The sequence below is a fragment of the Zonotrichia leucophrys genome, chromosome 29, assembly GCF_028769735.1.
Source record: "Zonotrichia leucophrys gambelii isolate GWCS_2022_RI chromosome 29, RI_Zleu_2.0, whole genome shotgun sequence".
NCBI classification, from domain to species: Eukaryota; Metazoa; Chordata; class Aves; order Passeriformes; family Passerellidae; genus Zonotrichia; species Zonotrichia leucophrys.
In genome coordinates, this window is record NC_088198.1 from 2450243 (window position 1) to 2470199 (window position 19957).

The 19957-nt window shown below is 57.0% G+C and overlaps 2 protein-coding genes across 2 annotated transcripts in view; both read right to left on the reverse strand.

Annotated features, from left to right (window-relative positions):
- IKZF4 (IKAROS family zinc finger 4) overlaps window positions 1–6281 on the reverse strand; it is a 17833-nt gene extending 11552 nt beyond the window's left edge. Inside the window, exon 1 of the mRNA XM_064734661.1 lies at window positions 6100–6281. Coding sequence (XP_064590731.1) covers window positions 6100–6281 — 182 coding nt within the window. The remainder of the gene's footprint in view (window positions 1–6099) is intronic.
- Window positions 6282–10546: 4265 nt separating this feature from the next.
- On the reverse strand, window positions 10547–16038 carry SUOX (sulfite oxidase). Its single transcript, XM_064735011.1, is given in 7 exon segments — window positions 10547–10674; window positions 10868–10905; window positions 10908–10933; window positions 10936–11053; window positions 12422–13597; window positions 14882–15101; window positions 15192–16038. Coding segments are annotated over 7 exon segments (1965 nt in total). The 5' UTR covers window positions 15509–16038; the 3' UTR covers window positions 10547–10604.
- Window positions 16039–19957: the final 3919 nt, after the last annotated feature.

Genomic DNA, 19957 nt, shown 5'->3' on the forward strand with positions numbered 1-19957 from the left:
GGAGGTAGAAACGGGCTTGCAGGTCCCTGAATCTCATGGCTGCAGAATTCCCATTTCCCCTGCAAAAGAAGAAAAAGAAAAAATTCCCCCTCAGGATTTGATTTCAGGAAAATGTGGATTTAGGAGAGAAACTCCGTAACAATAACCAAAATCTAGGGGAGTTCTGGAAATTCCTGAGATTTGTTTTGGATTTTTTGGAGATTTTGGGAAATTTTTGGGAATGTTTGTGGATTTTTTTGGAGATTTTGAGATTTTTGGGGAATTTTTTAGGGATTTTTTGGGTATTTCTGGGAATTTTTGGTTTTTGGAGAGTTTGTTGGTTGTTTTGAGATTTTGGGATTTTTTGGAGAAATTTTTTGATTTTTTTAGAATTATTTTTTGGTTTTTTTGGAGATTTTTAGATTTGGGATTTTTTGGGATTTTTTTGGATTTTTTGGGGGATTTTTTTAAGAATTTTGGGGATTTTTGATTTTTTTGGGAAATTTTTTTTGGATTTTGGGGATTTTTTGGAATTTTTTGAGCTTATTTTAGATTTTTGGGGAATTTGTGGACTTTTTTGGAGATTTTTTGGGAATTTTTTTGAAAATTGTATTTTTTGGGAAAGTTTTGGTGATTTTTTGGGAATTTTGATTAGAAAGTTTGGATTTTTGGAATTTTTGGGTAGTTTTTGGGATTTTTTGTCAGAATTTTTGATTTTGGAGATGTTGAGGAATTTTTCAGTAGAAAATGCAGGATAAATTAGAATTTTTGGTGTTATTTGAAGGAAAAATTCCAAAAAAAACTGGAAATTCCCTGATAAATCCTATAACAGCATGATTTTCCTTTGGGAAGTGGGAATGGGGGGCAGACCGCAAAAAGTTTTATTTGTATTATGCAACTTGAAGTTGATTTTTTTTGGTAATTGACAAAAAATAACCCCAAAGAAAAACCCAATAAAATCTCAATTAAAATCCAAGTAAATACATAAAATCCAATTAAATCCCCAAAAAATCCCAATAAAAGTTCAATTAAACCCAATAATCCCAAAAAAATCCAACAAAATCCCAATTAATTCTCCATAAAATCCCAATTAAATCCCAAATTAAAATCTCAAAATAAATCCCTGTAAAATCCATTCAACCTCAGTAAATTCCCTAGTAAAATCCCCAATTAAAATCGCCAGGTAAAATCCAATAAATCCAATTAATTCCCAATAAAAATCTCAATAAATCCAATAAAATCCCCAGATAAAATCTCAATAAAATCCCAACTCAACCTCAATTCATACCCAGCCTCAAGCCCAAAAAATCAGAAAATTTTTTCTTTATTTCTCCCAATAAATCCCATTGGAGCAGCTCCTCCCTTCCCTTCCCTTTTCCAGAAAATCCACCCCAAAAAATCAAAATTGAGAAATAAAAATAAAAATAAAAAAAATAAAAATAAAAATTAGAAAATAAAATACAATAAAAAATAAAATAAAATAAAATAAAAATACAAATAAAATAAAATAAAATAAAATAAAATAAAATAAACTAAAAGTAGAAAATATAAAATAAAATAATAAAAAAATCTCGTAAAAGTACTGAAAATCTGAGCTGGACCCACCTCAAATTCCAACCTCAAATAATTCCAAACCAACCCTTTTGAAAGTTTTTTATTTTCCTTATTCATTGTCCTCAGATTAAAAAAAAAAAATGGAAAAAACGAATTCCAGGATATTCTGTGATGAATTCCAGGTTTTAATTTTAGTTCATTTTATCTTATTCATTTTTTGGATAAATCCCTGGGAAAAACAATCCAGATGTCTGAACTGATTCATGGTTTATTCTCATTTTTCAATTTTAATTTTTGGATAAATCCCTGGAAATCAACTCCAGGATAGTCTGGGTTAAGCTCCAAGCTCTTTATTCTCATTTTAATTTCAATTTTTGAGATAAATCCCTGGAAAAACACAATTCCAGGTTATTCTGGAAAATTCCATGGGTTTTAATCGCATTTAATTTTAATTTTTTGATAAATCCCAGAAAAACAATCCGAAGAATTCTGTAATAATTTCCATGGGTTTTATCCTCGCATTTATTTAATTTTTTTTGGATAAAATCCGGGAAAAAACCAATTCCAAGAATTCTGGATAGCCCAGCTGCTTTTTCCTCATTTTCTTTTAAATTTTATTGGGGATATAATCCCTTGGAAAAACAAATTCAGATATTTCTGAATGACGCCCAGCTGCTTTTTTCCTCAGTTTCATTTAATTTTTTTTAGGAGTTTTTCTTAATTTCCATCCAGAACTAGCAGCTCCCTCGGAAAATCCCAAATACCTCCCTGCTGAGTGCCCTTGATAACCCCCGAAATTCTCTGAGTGGATCCCAGAGTGGAAAATCCCAAAAATTCTTCAGATCCCAAAGGAAAAATCCCAAATTTTTTTAGTCCTCTCTCACATGAAATTTTGAGGTTTTTTTTTTTTGGGGGGTGAAATTCCCGCCAAAATTCAAGTATGGAAGATGTCAAATGGAAAATTTCCTAAAAAATTTCCCATAAATCCCCAAAAAAGCCCAAATTGAGGAGCCCATAATCAGATCCCCCAAAGGGAAACGACCCCAAAAATCAAGACCCCCAAAAAGCAGAAGACCCCCCACAAAAAATCAGGACCTCTCCTTAAAACAAAGGACTCCCCCAAAAAAATACAGAAACCCAAAATCAGGACCCCCCTCATAAAGAATACCCCCCATAAAAAACAGGACCCCCAAAAGGAAAAGGTACCCCCCAAAATTCAAGACCCCCCCCTAAAATGATAAATCCCCCAAAAAATCAGGAGTCCCCTAAAAGAAAAGGACCCCCAAAAATCAATCCCCAAAATGTTCTAGGACCCCCCCCCTAAAAGGAAAAGGCCCCCCCAAAAAAATCTAGACCCCCCAAAAATCAGGACCCCCCCAAAAGGTCAACCCCTCAAAAGTCAGGGACCCCCCCCCTAAAATGGAAAAGGACCCCCCCAAAAAAATCAAGTGACCCCAAAAAAATCAGGAACCCCCCTAAAGGCATCCGCCACCTTAAAAATCAAATGCCCCCCAAAAAATAACCCCCCCCTCAAAAATCACAGACCCCCTCCCGAAAAATTAAGACCCCCCGCCCCAAAATCAAGCCCCCCAAAAAGGACATGACCCCACCCTAAAATCAGAAGACCCAAAAATCAGGAGCCCCCCAAAAAAAAATCATCAGAATCCCCTAAAAGGACAGAACCCCCCCCCCCCAAATACAGCCGAGACCTCCCCCCATTACAGCCAAAAATCAGAACCCCCTAAAAGTGCACTAGACCCCGTCCCCCAAAACAAATCAGAACACCCCCCCAAAAAAAAACATCCCTAAAGGGACAGCCCCCCCCCCAGAATACAACCTGGACCCCCAAAAAATCAGAACCCACTCATTAGAGCCCAGACCCCTCCCCAATACAGAAGCACCCTCAAGGGACAGGTGCCCCCCAAAAAAATCAGAAAACCCTTCCTCAAAAAAAATCAGAATTCCCTAAAAGGTACTGGAACAACCCCGTCCCCAAATACAGCCGAGACCCCGCCCTCAATTACAAGGCCCAAAAATCAGAATCCCCTAAAAGCACAAAGGACCCCTTCCCAAAAAATCATAGACCCCAAAAATCAGAGACCCACCACCAAAAATCAAGAGACCCCCCCCAAAAGAAATCAAGTCCCCGCTAAAGACAGGACCCCACCCAATAACAGGCGGACCCCCCAAAAAATCAAACCCCCCTCAAATAAGCCCAGAACCCCTCCCCAATATCACCCCCCCAAAATACACGAGCCCCCTCAAACACAGCACGACTAGCATGGATGACACGACCCCCCCTCAAATAGAGAGACCCCACCCCAAATCCTACCTTGAATCCCCCACAAATCCCCTGAGAGCCTGAGGGACTAACCCCCCCCCCCAGAACACCCCCCCAAAAAACCAGCTAGGGGGGGGGGACACGACCCCCCCCTCAAATAGAGGAGACCCCCCTCAATCCTACCTTGAATCCCCCCTCAAATCCCCCTGAGGACAACCCCCCCTCCCCTCCAGAACAGCCCCCCCAAAAAAACACAGCTGGGAGACACGACCCCCCTCAAATAAGGAGAGAGACCCCCAACAAATCCACACTGGAGACCCCAGGAACCCTCCCAATTTCTGACCCGCCAAAACCCCCTGAGGTGTCAGGGGATGTGAGACCCCCCCACAAAAAGACCCACTCAAGACCCCCCAAAATCCAGACTAGGTGAGGAACATACCCCCCCGCCCCCTCAAAATAACCATACCCCCCCAAACAAAACCACCCTGAGACCCTCAAAGAGGACAGGACCCCTACCCAAACTCCCCTGAGGGGACACATGAGCTCCCCCCAAATCAAGAGCCCGCCAAAATCCCTGAGGACACGAGCCCCCCCCTCAAAAACAGCGCTGATATACCCGTGGACACGACCTCCTCAAATAGAGGAGACCCCCCTCAAATCCACTGAGACACTCAGGGACCCCTCCTCAAAATTCCGATCCCATAACCCCCCTTGAGGGTGTCAGAGGGATGCGTACCAGTCCCCACAAACATGAGGGACTCGAGCACCCCCTAAAAAACAAGAGTCCCCAAAATACCTGAGGGGACACGGACCCCCCCCTTAAAAAACATGCTGATAACCCCGGAAGGACACGAACCCCCCCTCCTCCAATCCATCCTGAGACCCCGCAGGACCCTCCCCAAATTCCCGATCCGTCAAAACCCCTTGAGGTTGGCAAAGGACGACGACCCCCCCTCAGAACATGATGTGGACAACGAAACCCCCAAAATCAAGCCCGCGAAAATTCTGAGGGGACACGACCCCCCACCTTAAAAACATGCTGACACCCCAGTGGGACAACAGTGACCGCCCACCTCTAATCCAGCCCTGACTACCCTCAAGACCCCTCCGCAAAAGTCCGATGCCCCCAAAACCCCTGATGGTGGTCAGAGGGCACGATACCCCCCCTCAGAACATGAGGGGAGCAACCACCCCCAAAAATCAGAGCCCGCCAAAATTCCTGAGGGGACACGGAGCACCCCCCTCAAAAACAGCGCTGAACACCCAGGGGACACGACCCCCCCTCAAATCCAGCACCTGACAACCCTCAGGGACCCCTCCTCGAAAATTCGATCCCCCCAAACTCCTAGAGGGTGCAGATGGACGCGACCCCCCCTCAGAACATGAGGGGAACAACCCCCCCCCAAAATCAGGAGCCCCCCAAAATTCCTGAGGTCACGAGCCCCCCCCTCAAAAACACGATGACATCGCAAGGGGTACACGACCCCCCCTCAAATAGAACAACCCCCCCACAAATACACCCTGAACCCTCAATACCCCTCCTCGAAAATTCCGCCCCCCAACTCCCCTAGGAAGTTCAAGGATCAACCCCCCTCAAACAGAGGGTCACAACCCCCAAAATCAAGTCCCCAAAAATTCCTGAACACGGACTCCCCCCACCTAAAGAAGGCAGCCTGACATCTGCAGGACACACCCCCCTCAAAAGAGAAGACACCCCCCTCAAATCCACCCTGACACCCTCATGACCACCCCCCAAAATTCCGAGCCCGCCAAAACCCCCCGAGACGTCCAAGGAAACGCGCCCCCCACCTCACACTAGAACCCCCCCAAAAACAGCCTGACACATCCAGGGGAAGCACGACCCCCCGCCTTCAAATCCAGCCCTGAGATCCTCAGAGACCCCTCCTCAAATTCCGAGCCCGCCAAAACCCCCTGAGGTGTCAGGGAGGCGCCCCCCACTCAGCACAGCACCCCCAAAAAAACACAGCTGGGAGACACAACCTCCCCTCAAAAAGAGAAGACCCCCGTCAAATCCAGCCCTGACACCCTCAGGGACCCCTCCCCAAATTCCGAGCCCGCCAAAACCCCCTGAGGGTGTCAGGGGGGCGCGCCCCCCCCTCAGAAGAGCCCTCGCCGCCCCTCCCTCACCCGGACGCCCCCAACCCATCCCGAGGGGGTCACCGCGCCCCCCCCCCCGCCCCTCCCGGTGCTCGACACCCCCGTGAGCCGCGCCCCCCCTCCCCCGCCCCGCTCCCTCAGCCCGCCCGCGCGGCGCTCGCTCTCACCGGCGGGCCGCGGCGGGCTCGGGAGGCCCCCCCGGGGCTGGGGGGGGCGGCGCGGCGGTGCCGGTGCCGGTGCGGGGGGTCCGGGGGGGTCCGGGCGCGGCGGCGGCGGCGGCTCCTGAGGAGGCCCCGGGCCCCCCCCCCCCGCCCCCGCACTTCCGGCCCGCGCCGCGCGCCGAGAGCATCGAGCGGCCGGCAGGGCAAGGGGAGCGCCGAGAGAGTCGATGGGGCACGGAGGGGGTGGGGGAAAGCGCGGAGAGACTCGATGGGCGGGGACCCGATGCGATGTCGGAATGGGCCGGGTGGTTGATAACGGATTGATAAAACGGGAGTGAGAACGGGAGTGAGAATGGGAATTTATAATGGGATCGATATCTGGGATTGATAACGGGGAGTGATATTGGGGATTTATAACGGGATTGATAAGGGGATCAAGAATGGAGTGAGAGCAGGGATTGATAACGAGGATTGATAAAGGGGATCGATAACGGGGATCAGGGGTTATTTAGGGTCAAGGGGTCCTGTGGGGTCACAGGGCCCCTATAGGACCAAGGGATCCCATAGGATCAGGGGTCCCATAGGGTCAAGAGGTTTTTTAGGGTCAGGGGCTTGCACAGGTCACAGGGCCCTGTAGGGTCTGGGGGTCCTAGAGGATCCATAGGGTCAGGGGGTTATTTAGGTCAGGGGTCCCAATAGGATCAGGGCTTCCATCATGCCATGGGGTCCTATGGGGTCGCCAGTGTTCCTATAGGGTCAGGGGTCCCATAGGGTCAGGAGGTTATTTAGGGTCAGGGGTCCCACGGGTCACAGGGTCCTATAGGGTCAGGGTTATTTAGGGTCAGGGGTCCCATAAGTCCTATAGGTCAGGGTCCCATAAGTCCCTATAGGGTCTGGGGTCCCATGGTCCTATAGGGTCGGGGTCCCATGTTCCTATAGGGTCGGGTCCCATAGGGGTCACAGGGTCCCTATCGGGTCCAGGTTTATTAGGTCAGGGTCCCATAGGTCCTATAGGATCAGGGATCCCAGGGTTCCCCAAATAAGAGGTCAGGGGTCCTATAGGTCGGGGTCCCATATGTTCATATAGGGTCAGGGGTCCCATGGGAGTCCCTATAGGTTCTGGGGTCCCATATGTTCCCCTATAGGTCAGGGGTCCCATATGTTCCTATAGGTCAGGGTCCCATATGTCCCATGTCAGTATAGGGTCAGGGGTCCCATAAGTCCCTATAGGTCAGGGGTCCCATATTCCCTATAGGGTCTGGGTCCCAGGGGTCCCTATAGGTCTGGGGTCCCATAAGGTCCCATATAGGGTCAGGGTCCCATGGGTCCCTATAGGTCAGGATCCCGACCGCCCCCACCCGCCATCCCCCGCCCCCGTCCCTCGCAGCCCCAGGAAGGCACCGAACCCATAAAAGTTCCCAAATCTTTATGGCAGGAGGCACTTTCACACATCGGGGTGTAAAACCGGGGCCATAAATCCCACGGCCATAAAACCCTGAGGCCATAAAAGTGTGGGGGCCATAAAAATGTGGGGCCATAAAAATGTGGGGGCCATAAAAGTGTGGGCGCCATAAAACCTGCTGACCTTCGAGCTGTGGGGCTGCAGGGAAACCCCCAGGATCCTTCGGGGCCGCAGAAATCTTGGGGTTCACCGGAACCCTTTGGGGTTCATAAAAATCCTCTGGAGTCCATAAAATCTTTTTGAGTCCATAAAATCTTTAGGTCCATAAAATCCCTTTGAGGAGGCCATAAAAACCTTTTGGGGTCTGTGGATTCTTCGGGTCTATAAAATCCTTTTGGGGGTCGTAAAGTCCTTTTGGGTCTGTGGAACCTTCTGGGGTTCATAAAATCTTTTTGGGGTCTGTGGAACCTTTTGGGGTCAATAGGAAGCTGGGGGGCTACAGAACCCATTGGGGTCCATAAGACGATTTTTGGGTCTGTAGGATATTTTGGGGCCATGGAACCCATTGGGCCGCAAGAACATTTTGGTCTGTAGGATCTTTGGTCTGCAGACATTTTGGGCCATGGAACCCATTGGGGTCTGTAGGCACTTTGGGGTCTGCAGGACATTTTAGGGTCTCTCGGACATCTTTGGGGTCTCTAGGACATTTTGGGGCCATGGACCCATTTGGGTCTGTAGGACCTTTGGGGTCTGCAGACTCTTGTCCATAAACACTTTGGGGTCTGCAGGATCTTTGGGCTCATGGGACATTTTAGGTCCATAGGACTTTTTTGGCATGGAACCCTTTGGGGTCTCTAGGACATTTTGGGTCTCTAGGACATTTAGGGTCTCTAGTACATTTTGGGTCTCTAGGACATTTTGGGGCCATGGAACCCATTGGGAACTCTCGGACATTTTGGGGTCTGCAGGACATTATGGGCCATGGAACCCATTAGGGTCTGTAGGACCTTTTGGGGTCTGCAGGATCTTGGGTTCCATAGAACACTTTGGGGTCTGCAGGGTCTGGGGCTCTAGCACATTTTGGGGCCATGGAACCCATTGGGTCTGTAGGGCACTTGGGGTTTGTAGGATATTTTAGGGCCTATAGGACATTTTGGGGTCTCTAGGGCATTTTGGTCTCTAACATTTTAGGGTCTCTAGGACATTTTGGGGCCATGGAACCCATTGGGGTCTGTAGGCACTTTGGGGTCTGTAGGAATATTTTGGGGCCCTTAGACATTTTTGGGGTCTCTAGACACTTTGCGGCCTATGGACATTTGGGGCCATGGGAACCCATTGGGGTCTGTAGGACACTTTTGGGGGTCTCTCGGACATTTTGGGGTCTCTAGGACATTATGGGGCCATGGAACCCATTGGGTCTGTAGGACCTTTTGGGGTCTGCGGGACTCTTTGGGGTCCATAGAACACTTTTGGGTCGCAGGATCTTGGGTTCCTAGGACATTTTGGGTCTCTAGCACATTTTGGGGCATGGAACCATTGGGTCTGTAGGGCACTTTGGGTTTGTAGGATATTTTAGGGCCTATAGGACATTTGGGGTCTCTAGGACATTTTGGGTTGTATGGACATTTTGGGTCTCTAGGACATTTTGGGGCCATGGAACCCATTGGGGTCTGAGCACTTTGGGTCTGTAGGACATTTTGGGGTCTCTAGGACATTTTGGGGTCCCTCTAGGACATTTTAGGGTCTATAGAACATTTAGGGTCTGTAGGACTCTTTGAAGCCATGGAACCCTTTGGGTTCACAGATCCCATTGATCTCCAGGGATCCCCGATGTCCCCAATGTCCCTCACTGGGTGACGGTGACACTGACCCGGTGCCAGGACCCCACACAGGTTCCAGATGTCCCCGATGTCCCCAACAGCCCGATGTCCCCAATGTCCCTCACGGGGTGACGGTGACACTGACCCGGTGCCAGTCCTTGCTCAGGTTCCAGATGGGCCCCACAGTGTCCGGTTGGATGTCGTACCTCTGATGTCCCCAATGTCCCTGATGTCCCTGCTGTGTCCCCGATGTCCCCAAAACCCCAATGTCCCCAATACCCCAATGTCCCCAATACCCCAATGTCCTTCACTTGGTGACGGTGACACTGACCCGGTGCCAGGCGCTGCTGAGGACCCCGCGCAAATTCCAGATGTCCCCAATGTCCCTGCTGACCCCAATGTCCTGCTGTCCCTGACATCTCTGATGTCCCCAGTGTCCCAATACCCAAATTTTCCTGATGGCCAGTGACAATGTCCCTGACTTGGTGACAGTTACCCTGTGCCAGGCATTGCTGAGGACCCTGTGAGGTTCCAGATGTCCCCAATGCCCATGTCCTGCTGTGACCCCAATGTCCCCAAAGCCCCAATGACCCCAATGTCCCTGCTGTGTTCCCCAATGTCCTGCTGTCCCCAAGGAGTCCCTACCCCTCGTGTTGGGTTGTACCTCTGCATGTCCCCAATGTCCCCAATACCCCAATATCCTCTGTCCCCAAGATGTCCCTCACTTGGTTGACATGACAGGCATCCCGTGTGCCCACGTTTGCGGTGGGACCCTTGCAGGTTGCAGAGTCCCCAATGTCCCCAATGTCCCTGCTGTGTCCCCAAAGCCCCAAACCCCAATGTTCTGCTGTCCCCAAGGATGTCCCTCACTTGGTGATGGTGACGGCCCACCTGTCCTAGGCATGGCTGAGGTTCCAGACCCCCCCAAATGACCCCACTGTTGCTGTTCCCCAATGTCCCAAAGCCCCAATACCCCAATGTCCTGCTGTCCCCAAGGAGTCCCTCACTTGGTGACGGTGACGGGCACGCGGTGCCAGGCGTTGCTAGGACCCTCTCAGGTTCCAGATGGTCCCCCCAATTGACCCCATGTCCCTGCCCTGTGTCCCCAATGTCCCCAAAGCCCCAATACCCCCAAAGTCCTGCTGTCCCCAAGGATGTCCCTCACTTGGTGACGTGACGCACCGGTGCCAGGCATTGGATGTGAGGTTCCAGATGTCCCCAATGACCCAATGTCCCTGCTGTGTCCCCAATGTCCTCAAAGCCCCAATACCCCAGTGTCCTGCAGTCCCTCACTTGGTGACGGTGACGGGCACGCGGTGCCAGGCGTTGCTCAGGACCCCTCTCAGGTTCCAGATGCCCCAATGTCCCCAATGTCCCTGCGTCCCCAATGTCCTGGTGTCCCCAAGGATGTCCCTCACCCTCGGTGTGGGTTGGTCCTCCTGAATGTCCCTCTGTTCCCCAATAACCCCAATGTCCTGCTGTCCCTCACTTGGTGGCAGTGACGGCACCCTGTGCCAGGCGTTGCTGAGGACCCCTCTCAGGTTCCAGATGGGCCACGGTGTCGGGCTGGACGTTGTAGCTCCGGTCCACGGGCCCTTGCAGACGATCTCCAGCCGCGCCCCGCGGGCACCGGCGCCCGCAGCTCCCACAGCGCCCAGGCCCAGCCCCGGCCCCGCTCCGGCCGCGGGCCCAGCTCGGCCTCGCGCCACGTCCGGCCCCCGTCCAGCGACACGTCCACCTGCGAGGCACAGATAATTACTGTGGAGATGGCTAATTAGTGTTAATTAGTGAATTAATTAGCGTAGAGCCAAGTCCGGCCATAGGCGAGCAACACTTCGCCTTTCCCCTTTTCCCATCCTGCCCTGTTCCCTCATCCCATTCCCCAACCCCCTGTTGCCCCCACCCCATTCCCCATTCCTGCCCCATTTCCCACATCCCGTTTCTCATCCCTGTCCCTCCCTTCCCCCCTTTCCCCACCCATTTCCCCCCATTCCCATCCCCTTTCCCCACCCCATTTCTCCATCCCTACCCCTTTCCCTTTCCCCACCCCATTCCCCACCATTCCCCATTCCTCCCTTTCCCCCACCCCATTTTTCCCATCCATCCCCCCTTTTCCTATCCCATTTTTCCCACCCCATTCCCCACCCCCTCGTTCCTTTCCCCACTCCATTTTTCCATCCATTCCTCCTCCCCATTCCCATCCGCCCCAGTTTCCCATTCCCCTTCCCATTTCTCCACCCCATTTCCCTATCCCCTTTCCCTTTCCCCACCCATTTCCCCCTCCCATTCTCTTCCTTCCCACCCCATTTTCCCCCCCCCCTCCCCGCATCTCCCTCCCACCATTTCCCCCCATTCCCTTTCCCTCACCAATTTCTCCCCACCTTCCTTTTCCCCACCCATTTTCCCCATCCCCATTCCCCCACCCCTTTCTCCTTCCCTTTTCCCCCACCCCATTTTCCCTCCTTCCCTTTCCCTCCACCCCATTTCCCCCCATTCTCGTTCCCATTTTCCCCACCCCATTTCCCCTCCCCACCCCCGTCCCCATTCCCCCACTCCCATTTTCCCATCCATTCCTCCATTCTCCCCATCCCCTTTCCCATTCCCTCCTTCCCACCCCATTCCTCCATTCCCCCACCCATTTCCCCACCACTCATTTCCCCATTCCTCCCCTTCCCCTCCCTTCCCACCCCATTCCCCCATTCCCCATTTCCATTCCCATCCCCATTTCCCATCCTTGCCCCTCCCTTCCTCCACCCCTTTTTCCCCCCACTTCCCTCCCCATTCCCCTTCCCATTTCCTTCCCCCCACCCCATTCCCCATTCCCATTCCCCATTTTCTCCCATTCCCCATTCTCGTCCCTTGCCCACCCCTTTCCCCCACCCCATTTCCCCCCATTCCGTTCCCTTTTCCCACCCATTTTCCCCTCCCCATCCCCCATTCACTCCCCATTTCCCATCCTTTCCCCCCCATTCCCCCTCCCATCGTTCCCCTTTCCCTCCATCCCCATCCTTCCCCCCCTCCCATTTTTTTCCCCTTTGCCCCCACCCCATTTTTTCCCCTTTTCCCCCACCCCATTTTCCCCTCTCCACCCCATTCCCCCACTCACCCTGACCACCTCCCTTCCTCCTCCGCTCCACGCGTATCCCTTCACCGTCAGCTCCCCGGCGGGCACGGCCGCTCCGGGCCGGGGCTCGGTGATCGCCGACTGCACCGGCAGCTCCTGGATGGCGGGCGCGGCCCCGAAATCCACGGAATCCCAATCCACGGACGGACAGAAGCCCTTGTAGTCGTTCTGCTGCCAATGGCTCGGGCTCTCCTCGGGCGACACCGCCACGCTCCGCAGCCACTTCACGCTCCGAGCCCCGACCACGCCGGGCACCACGACGCGCACCGGGAACCCGTGATCGCGGGGCAGCTCCCGCCCGTTCATCTCGTACGCCAGCAGCACCTCGGCGTCGGCGCTCAGCGCCCGTTTTAACGGGATGGACGCTCCGTACGGCGTCCCCGAAGCGTCCGCGTCCAGCCCTTCGAAGCACACGTGCCACTCGCCGTTGTCGGTGTTGTCGCGGACACCGGCGGCCAGCAGCACGTCCCGGAGCCGCGCTCCGCCCCAGCGCGCCGTGCTGATGGCACCGATATCCCACGCCAGGCCTTTAACCGGGCGGACGCGGCTCATCTCGGATCTCCGGTTACCGGCGCACTGCAGCGTGGCCGTCACCTCGTGCTTCGGGAAGCGCCGCCGCAGCTCCGACAGCGACAGCGACAACGCGCGGCCACCGGGGCCCTCCACGCGCAGCCGGTAGGACGCCGCATCCACGGCGGGCACCGGGAGGTGGTTGCGGGTGAAGAAAAGCTCGTTGGGCGTCAGGAAGCTCTGCGTGAGCAGCTCCGGGGGCGGCTCGGCGTTAAAAGGCTTCGAGCTGTTCACCCGCAGCGCGGGGTGGCGCGGGGGGTCCCCGGCGAACGGGTCCGCGCTGTCCGCCGGTGGCGGCGCCGCCTCCTCGGGGCTCAGCTCGCCCACTTTGTAATCGCGGAGCAGCTCCAGCACGTGCGGTTGGCTGTGGACGGCGTAGAGAGCCCAGAAAGGCTCCAGGGCCCCCCCGGCCGCCAGCAGGATCTTGTCCGGTCCCCCCGGGTGCAGCTCCACGAATTCGGTCACGTCGAACACGTCGGTGCCGTAGGTGACCCACACGCGATCGGCCGGGGTGCGGTGCTGCGCCACCTCCGCCCGCGTGTAACGGGGGAACGGCGGGGCGGGGGCGGCCTGGGCGGCCTGGGCGGTCTGCGGGCACCGGGAGGGTCAGCGGGACCCATCCGTGATCCCGGGGTCACCCTGTCCTGGATCCCGGTGTCACCCCGGTTCCGGATCCCCTTGTCCCGGTGTCACCCCTGCCCGGAATCCCGGTGTCACCCAGCCCCGGATCCCCTCGTCTGTGATCCCGGGATCCCGGTGTCACCCTGTCCTGGATCCCGGTGTCACCCTTGTCCCGGTGCCACCCCTGCCCCCGTATCCCGCTGTTCTGGTGTAACCCTGCCCGGTGTCCCCCGGATGGATCACCCGCCCTGCCCGGGATCACTCTGTCCCGGTGTCACCCTTGTCCCGGTGTCACTCCTGTCCTGGTCACCCTGTCCATCCTCAGCCCCGGTCCCCGTCGTCCGGAGACGGTGTCCCCCCCGTCCCTCGTCACCGGTGTCGTCACCCCTACCCGGGATCACTCTGTCCCGGTGTCACCCTCTCCTGGTGTCACCTCTGCCCCGAGATCCGCTGTTCTGGTGTCACCCTGTCCCGGATCCCTCAGTCCCGGTGTCACCCTGTCCCGCTGTCACCCCTGTCCGGGATCCCGGTGTCCCCCCCGCTCCTGTCCCGCTGCCCTGCACCCTGCCCCCGGATCCCGCTGTTCTGGTGTCACCCCTGCTTCAGGATCTCCCTTCCCCGGTGTCACATCTGTCCCGGTGTCACCCTGTCCCGGGATCTCCTTGTCCCGGTGTCACCCAGACCCCTGATCCTGTCCCTCCCCCAGTTCACCACTGTCCCGGTGTCACTCCTGGCCCGGATCCCGCTGTCCCGTGTCACCCTCCCATCTCCTCCAGTGTCACCCCTGTCCCGGTGTCACCCCGGTCCCGGGATTCCTCTGTCCCGGTGTCACCTTGCCCGTATTCCCCGTCCGTGTGCACCCCGTTGTCCCGGTCCGTTCCTCTGTCCCGGTGTCACCCTGCCTCGGGATCCCCCGGTCCTGGTGCCACCCCGGTTCTGGGTTCCCGCTGTCCCGGTGTCACCCCTGTCCCGGTGTCACCCCCAGCTCGGGATCCCTTTCCCGGTGCCACCACCCCCGGTTCTGGGTTCCGCTGTCCCGGTGCCACCCCCTTCCCCCGGGATCCACCCCCGGTGCCACCCCCGGTGCCACCCCCACTCCGTTCCGCCGTCCCGGTGTCACCTCTCCCCGGGATCCGCCCCTCCGGTGCCGCCTCCCGCCGGGATCCAACCCCTCCCCGGTGTCCCCGGCACGGGGACGGACCCCGAGCTGTCACCGCCCCTCCCGGTGCCACCGCCCCCGGTGTCGCTCACCCTCCGCCGCCGCTCTCCGTAGGCCACAACGACGCCGATCCCGAGCAGCGCCGCCAGCACCGGCGCCGCTCCTCGGTGTCCCCCCGGTGTCGCTTCCCGGTGTCCCCCCGGGTTCCCTTCCCGGTGTCCCCCCGGGTTCCCTTCCCGGTGTCCCTCCGGGGCCGCGCTACCGGCGGCCAACCGGGAGCAGCCGCGGGGCAGCCGCATCAGCGGCGGGAGCCTGCGGGGACAGCGGGGTCACAGCGGCCCCGGGACACCGGGGAGACACCGGGGAGACACCGGGGGGACACCGGGAGCCCCCCGTTCCTACCTGCGGCCGGCCATGGCCCGGAGCAGCAGCATCGCGGCGGCGGCGGCGGGACGGGACGGGAGAGCGCGGCTGGGGCGGGCACCGGACACCGGGTACCGGGAAACGGCTCCGGTGGCGCTGCCGGGGAAAGCGAAAATCAGCGACTCTGCTGCGACACAACCGCGCTGGGTTTCCGCTCCGCTTCTGCCCTTCCGTGACCCCAGCCCGGTGCCCGGTGTGTCCCCACCCAGTCGGTGCCCGTCGGTCCTGGTTTTCCCAGCTCCATCCCGGTCCCCGTTGTCCCCAGCCCGGTTGTTCCCGGTTTTTCCCAGCGCCATCCCGGTCCCCGTTGTCCCCTCCCCAACCCTGTCCCGGTCCCGGTTCTTCCTGCTCCCAGCGCCATCCCGGTCCCGGTTGTCCCCAGCCCAGTCGGTCCCGGTTGTCCCAGCGCCATCCCGGTCCCGGTTGTCCCCTGCCCGGTCCCCGTTGTCCGCAGCCCGGTCCCGGTTGTCCCCTCCCCAACCCCATCCTGGTCCCCGTTGTCCCCTGCCCGGTTGTTCCCGGCTTTCCCCAGTTCCATCCCGGTCCCCGTTGTCCCCTCCCCAACCCCATCCCGGTCCCCGTTGTCCCCAGCCCGGTCCCCGTTGTCCCCAGCCCGCTCGGTCCCGGTTGTCCCCTCCCCCAATCCCATCCCGGTCCCCGTTGTCCCCTCCCCCAGCTCCATCCCGGTCCCGATTTTCCCTTTCCCCGCCGCCATCCCCGTCCCGGTTCTCCCCTCCCCAGCCCCATCCCGGTCCCGGTTGTCTCCGCCGTAGGCCGAGGCCACCCCCGGTTGTCCCCAAACCGCCTCCCGGTCCCGTTGTTTTCTCGCAGCCCCAACGGGTTCCCGCTTTTCCCTCCCTCAGTCCCACCCCGATCCGGTTTTCCCGCCCTGTTCCCATCCCGGTTGTTCCCTCTCCCGGTTGTTCCCGCTCCCGGTTGTCCCCGCCGCGCACCTGCGTAACGGTTCCGGTCCCGCGATGTCGCTGAAGGCGCGGCCCCTTTAAGAGGGGGGCGATGGGCGTGGCCTCGAGGAGTGCGCGACCCACCTGGCCACGCCCCTCTGTTTACTTTAACGGGGGCCCAGTGGGCGTGGCCTCGCTCAAGGTGGGCCCCACCACCGCCGGTTTAAAACGGCAACACCACGCCAACCACCGGGGGTCTTAAAGCGGCCCCGCGGATTTAAAGGGGCAGCGCCGCCCGAAATTCCCGCTGGGAATTTGGGGGGAAAAAAGGGAAAAAACCGGGAAAAACCAGGAGCCAGCAGGCAGCTGTGAGCTCTGATAAGCGTTATCAGGGCAGGGCCGCGATCTGGCAGCGGCTGCTGGCACCGGGTGGCCCCGGTGTTGTCGCCTGTCCCCTCCCTTGGCACACAAAAAGTTGGGAATTTTCGCTTTTTTGGAATTTTTCCTGGTTTTTTTTTTTGTCCTTGTTGTTTTTTTTTTTTTTTTACTTTACATTAAATACATGGGTAAATCAGCGCCCCGAGGGTGTGGTTACCACGATTGTTATTTCACGGCGTGGGAGGAGCTTCCCAAAGCGAGGAGAAAAAAAAAAAAAACAACGGAAATGAACCGAGGAGAGAGAAAGAAAATCCGAGGGGAAAAGGCGGAAAAAGAGAGAAAAAAAAGGAAAAAAATAAAATAAAATAAAATAAAATAAAAGGGTGGCAGGAGCTGCGGTGTCACCGTTTGGGTCACCACTTTGGGGACAGCGATGTCACCAAGTGCAGAGGTTTTGGAGCATTGGGAGTGTCCCCAAGGTGTCCCAGGGAATGTCCCCAAGGTGGCCTCGGGAGTGTCCCCAAGGTGGCCTCAAGGTGGCCCTGAGGTGGCCCTGGGGGTGTCCCCAAGGTGGCCTCGGGAGTGTCCCCAAAGTGGCCTCAAGGTGGCCCTGGGAGTGTCCCCAAGATGAACCTGGGAGTGTCCCCAAGGTGGCCCTGAGGGTGCCCTTGAGATGTCTCCAAGGTGTCGCTGGGAGTGTCCCCAAAGTGTCCCAGGGAATGTCCCCAAGGTGGCTCTGGGAGTGTCCCCAAAGTGGCCTTGAGGTGGCCCCGGGAATGGCCCTCAGGTGTCCCCGAGGTGGCCCCAGGAATGTCCCCAAGGTGGCCCCGGGAATGTCCCCAAAGTGGCCCTGAGGTGGCCCTGGGAGTGTCCCCAAGGTGGCCCCGAGATGGCTCCAGGAATGTCCCCAAGGTGGCCCTGAGGTGTCCCCAAGGTGGACCCGGGCATGTCCCCAAGGTGTCCCAGGGAATGTCCCCAAGGTGGCTCTGGGAGTGTCCCCAAGGTGGCCCCGAGATGGCTCCGGGAGTGTCCCTGAGGTGGCTCCGGGAATGTCCCCAAAGTGGCCTCGAGGTGGCCGCGGGAATGTCCCCAAGGTAGACCCAGGAATGTCCCCAAGGTGGCCCCGGGTGGCCCTGGGAGTGTCCCCAAGATGAACCTGGGAGTGTCCCCAAAGAGTCCCTGGGAATGGCCCTGAGGTGTCCCCAAGGTGTCTCTGGGAGCGTCCCTGGGAGTGTCCTCAAGGTGTCCCCAGGGGTGGGGACAGGGCAAGGACCCTGCAGGCTCTGTCACCACCCTGGGGACACCAATGGCACCAAGTCCAGAGGCTCTGGAGCACCGGGAATGTCCCCAGGAGTGTCCCCAAAGTGTCCCTGGAAATGTCCCCAAGGTGTCCCTGGGAGTGTCCCCAAGGTGGTCCCAGCAATGTCCCCAAGGTGTCCCTGGAATGTCCCCAAAGTGGCCCTGGGAATGTCCCCAAGGTGGTCCTGGAGTGTCCCCAAGGTGGTCCCAGCAATGTCCCCAAGGTGGCCCTGGGAATGTCCCCAAGGTGGCCCCGGGAGTGTCCCCAAGGTGTCCCCAGGGGTTTCATACGGGACCGGGTCCCTCCACCCCACAGCCGCCACCCCCCGTGCCCGAGGGGACAATTCTGGGTGTCCCCAAATTCTCAGGTGCCACCACTTTGGGGTGTCCCCACTCGGGTGGCAGCACCCCTGGGTGTCCCCTGGACAGGGTGGGGACACCGAGGGCCCAGAAGGGACAAGGACAAAGGGACAAAGGGCACAGGGGTGGCCCTGCTGTCCCCTCAGTGTCCCCTCACTGCCACCCTGGGGACACGGGGACAGAGCCAGGGGACATCTGAGCATAAAGTGCAAAGAGGGACAGGGACAAACTGGGGACACTGGGAGGGGACTGGGGACACCTGGGGGGTGGCCCTGGCTGGGAACACCTGGGGACATCGAGGCCACCACTGGGACCACTGAGGGGACACTGAGGCCACCACAGAGGGGACATTGAGGGGACATCGAGGCCACCACAGAGGGGACATCGAGGCCACCATGGCTGGGAACACCTGGGGACATGGTGGCCACCACTGAGGGGACATCAAGGCCACCACCAGGATCATTGAGGGGACATTGAGGAGACATTGGGGCCACCATGACTGGGAACACCTGGGGACATTGAGGCCACCATTGGGACCGAGGGGACATTGAAGCCACCACAGAGGGACATTGAGGGGACATTGAGGCCACCATGGCTGGGAACACCTGGGGACATGGTGGCCACCACTGAGGGGACATCAAGGCCACCACCAGGATCATTGAGGGGACATTGAGGCCACCACTGAGGGGACATTGAGGGGACATTGGGGCCACCATGGCTGGGACACTTGGGGACATCGAGGACACATTGGGACCACGAGGGACATCGAGGCACCACAAGAGGGACATGAGGGGACACTGAGGCACCACAGAGGGGACATCGAGGCCACCATGGCTGGGAACACCTGGGGACATGGTGGCCACCACTGAGATCATAGAAGGGACATTGTGGCCACCACTGAGGGGACATCAAGGCCACCACCAGGATCATTGAGGGGACATTGGGGACACCATGGTTGGGACCACTTGGGGGACATCACTGGGGACATTGAGGCCACCACTGGGACACTGAGGGGCCACCATGGCTGGGACACCTGGGGACTCATGGCCACCATTGGGACCACTGAGGGGACACTGTGGTCATCACCGGGATCATTGAGGGGACATTGAGGCCACCATGGGACCACTGGGGGATGTCACCTGGGGGACATTGAGGCCACCACTGAGATCACTGAGGGGACATTGAGGCCACCATTGGGGCCACCTGGGGGATGTCACCTGGGGGCCAGGAATACCTGGGGGACACTGAGACCACCACTGGGACCATTGAGGGGACATCAAGGCCACCACTGGGACCACCTGGGGATGTCACCTGGAGGGCCACCATGGCTGGGACACCTGGGGGACATCATGGCCACCATTGGGACCACTGAGGGGACATTGTGGTCATCACTGGGATCATTGAGAGGACATGGAAGCCACCACAGAGGGGACATTGATGGGACATCGAGGCCACCATGGCTGGGAACACCTGGGGACATGGTGGCCACCACTGAGATCACAGAAGGGACATTGTGGCCACCACTGAGGGGACATCAAGGCCAAAATTGGGACCACCTGGGGGATGTCACCTGGGGGACATCGAGGCCACCACCAGGATCATTGAGGGGACATTGAGGCCACCATGGTTGGGATCACTTGGGGGACATCACCTGGGGGACACTGGGGCCACCACTGGGACCACTGAGGGGACACCATGGCTGGGACACCTGGGGACATCATGGCCACCATTGGGACCACTGAGGGGACATTGTGGTCGTCACCGGGATCATTGAGGGGACATCGAGGCCACCACTGGGACCACCTG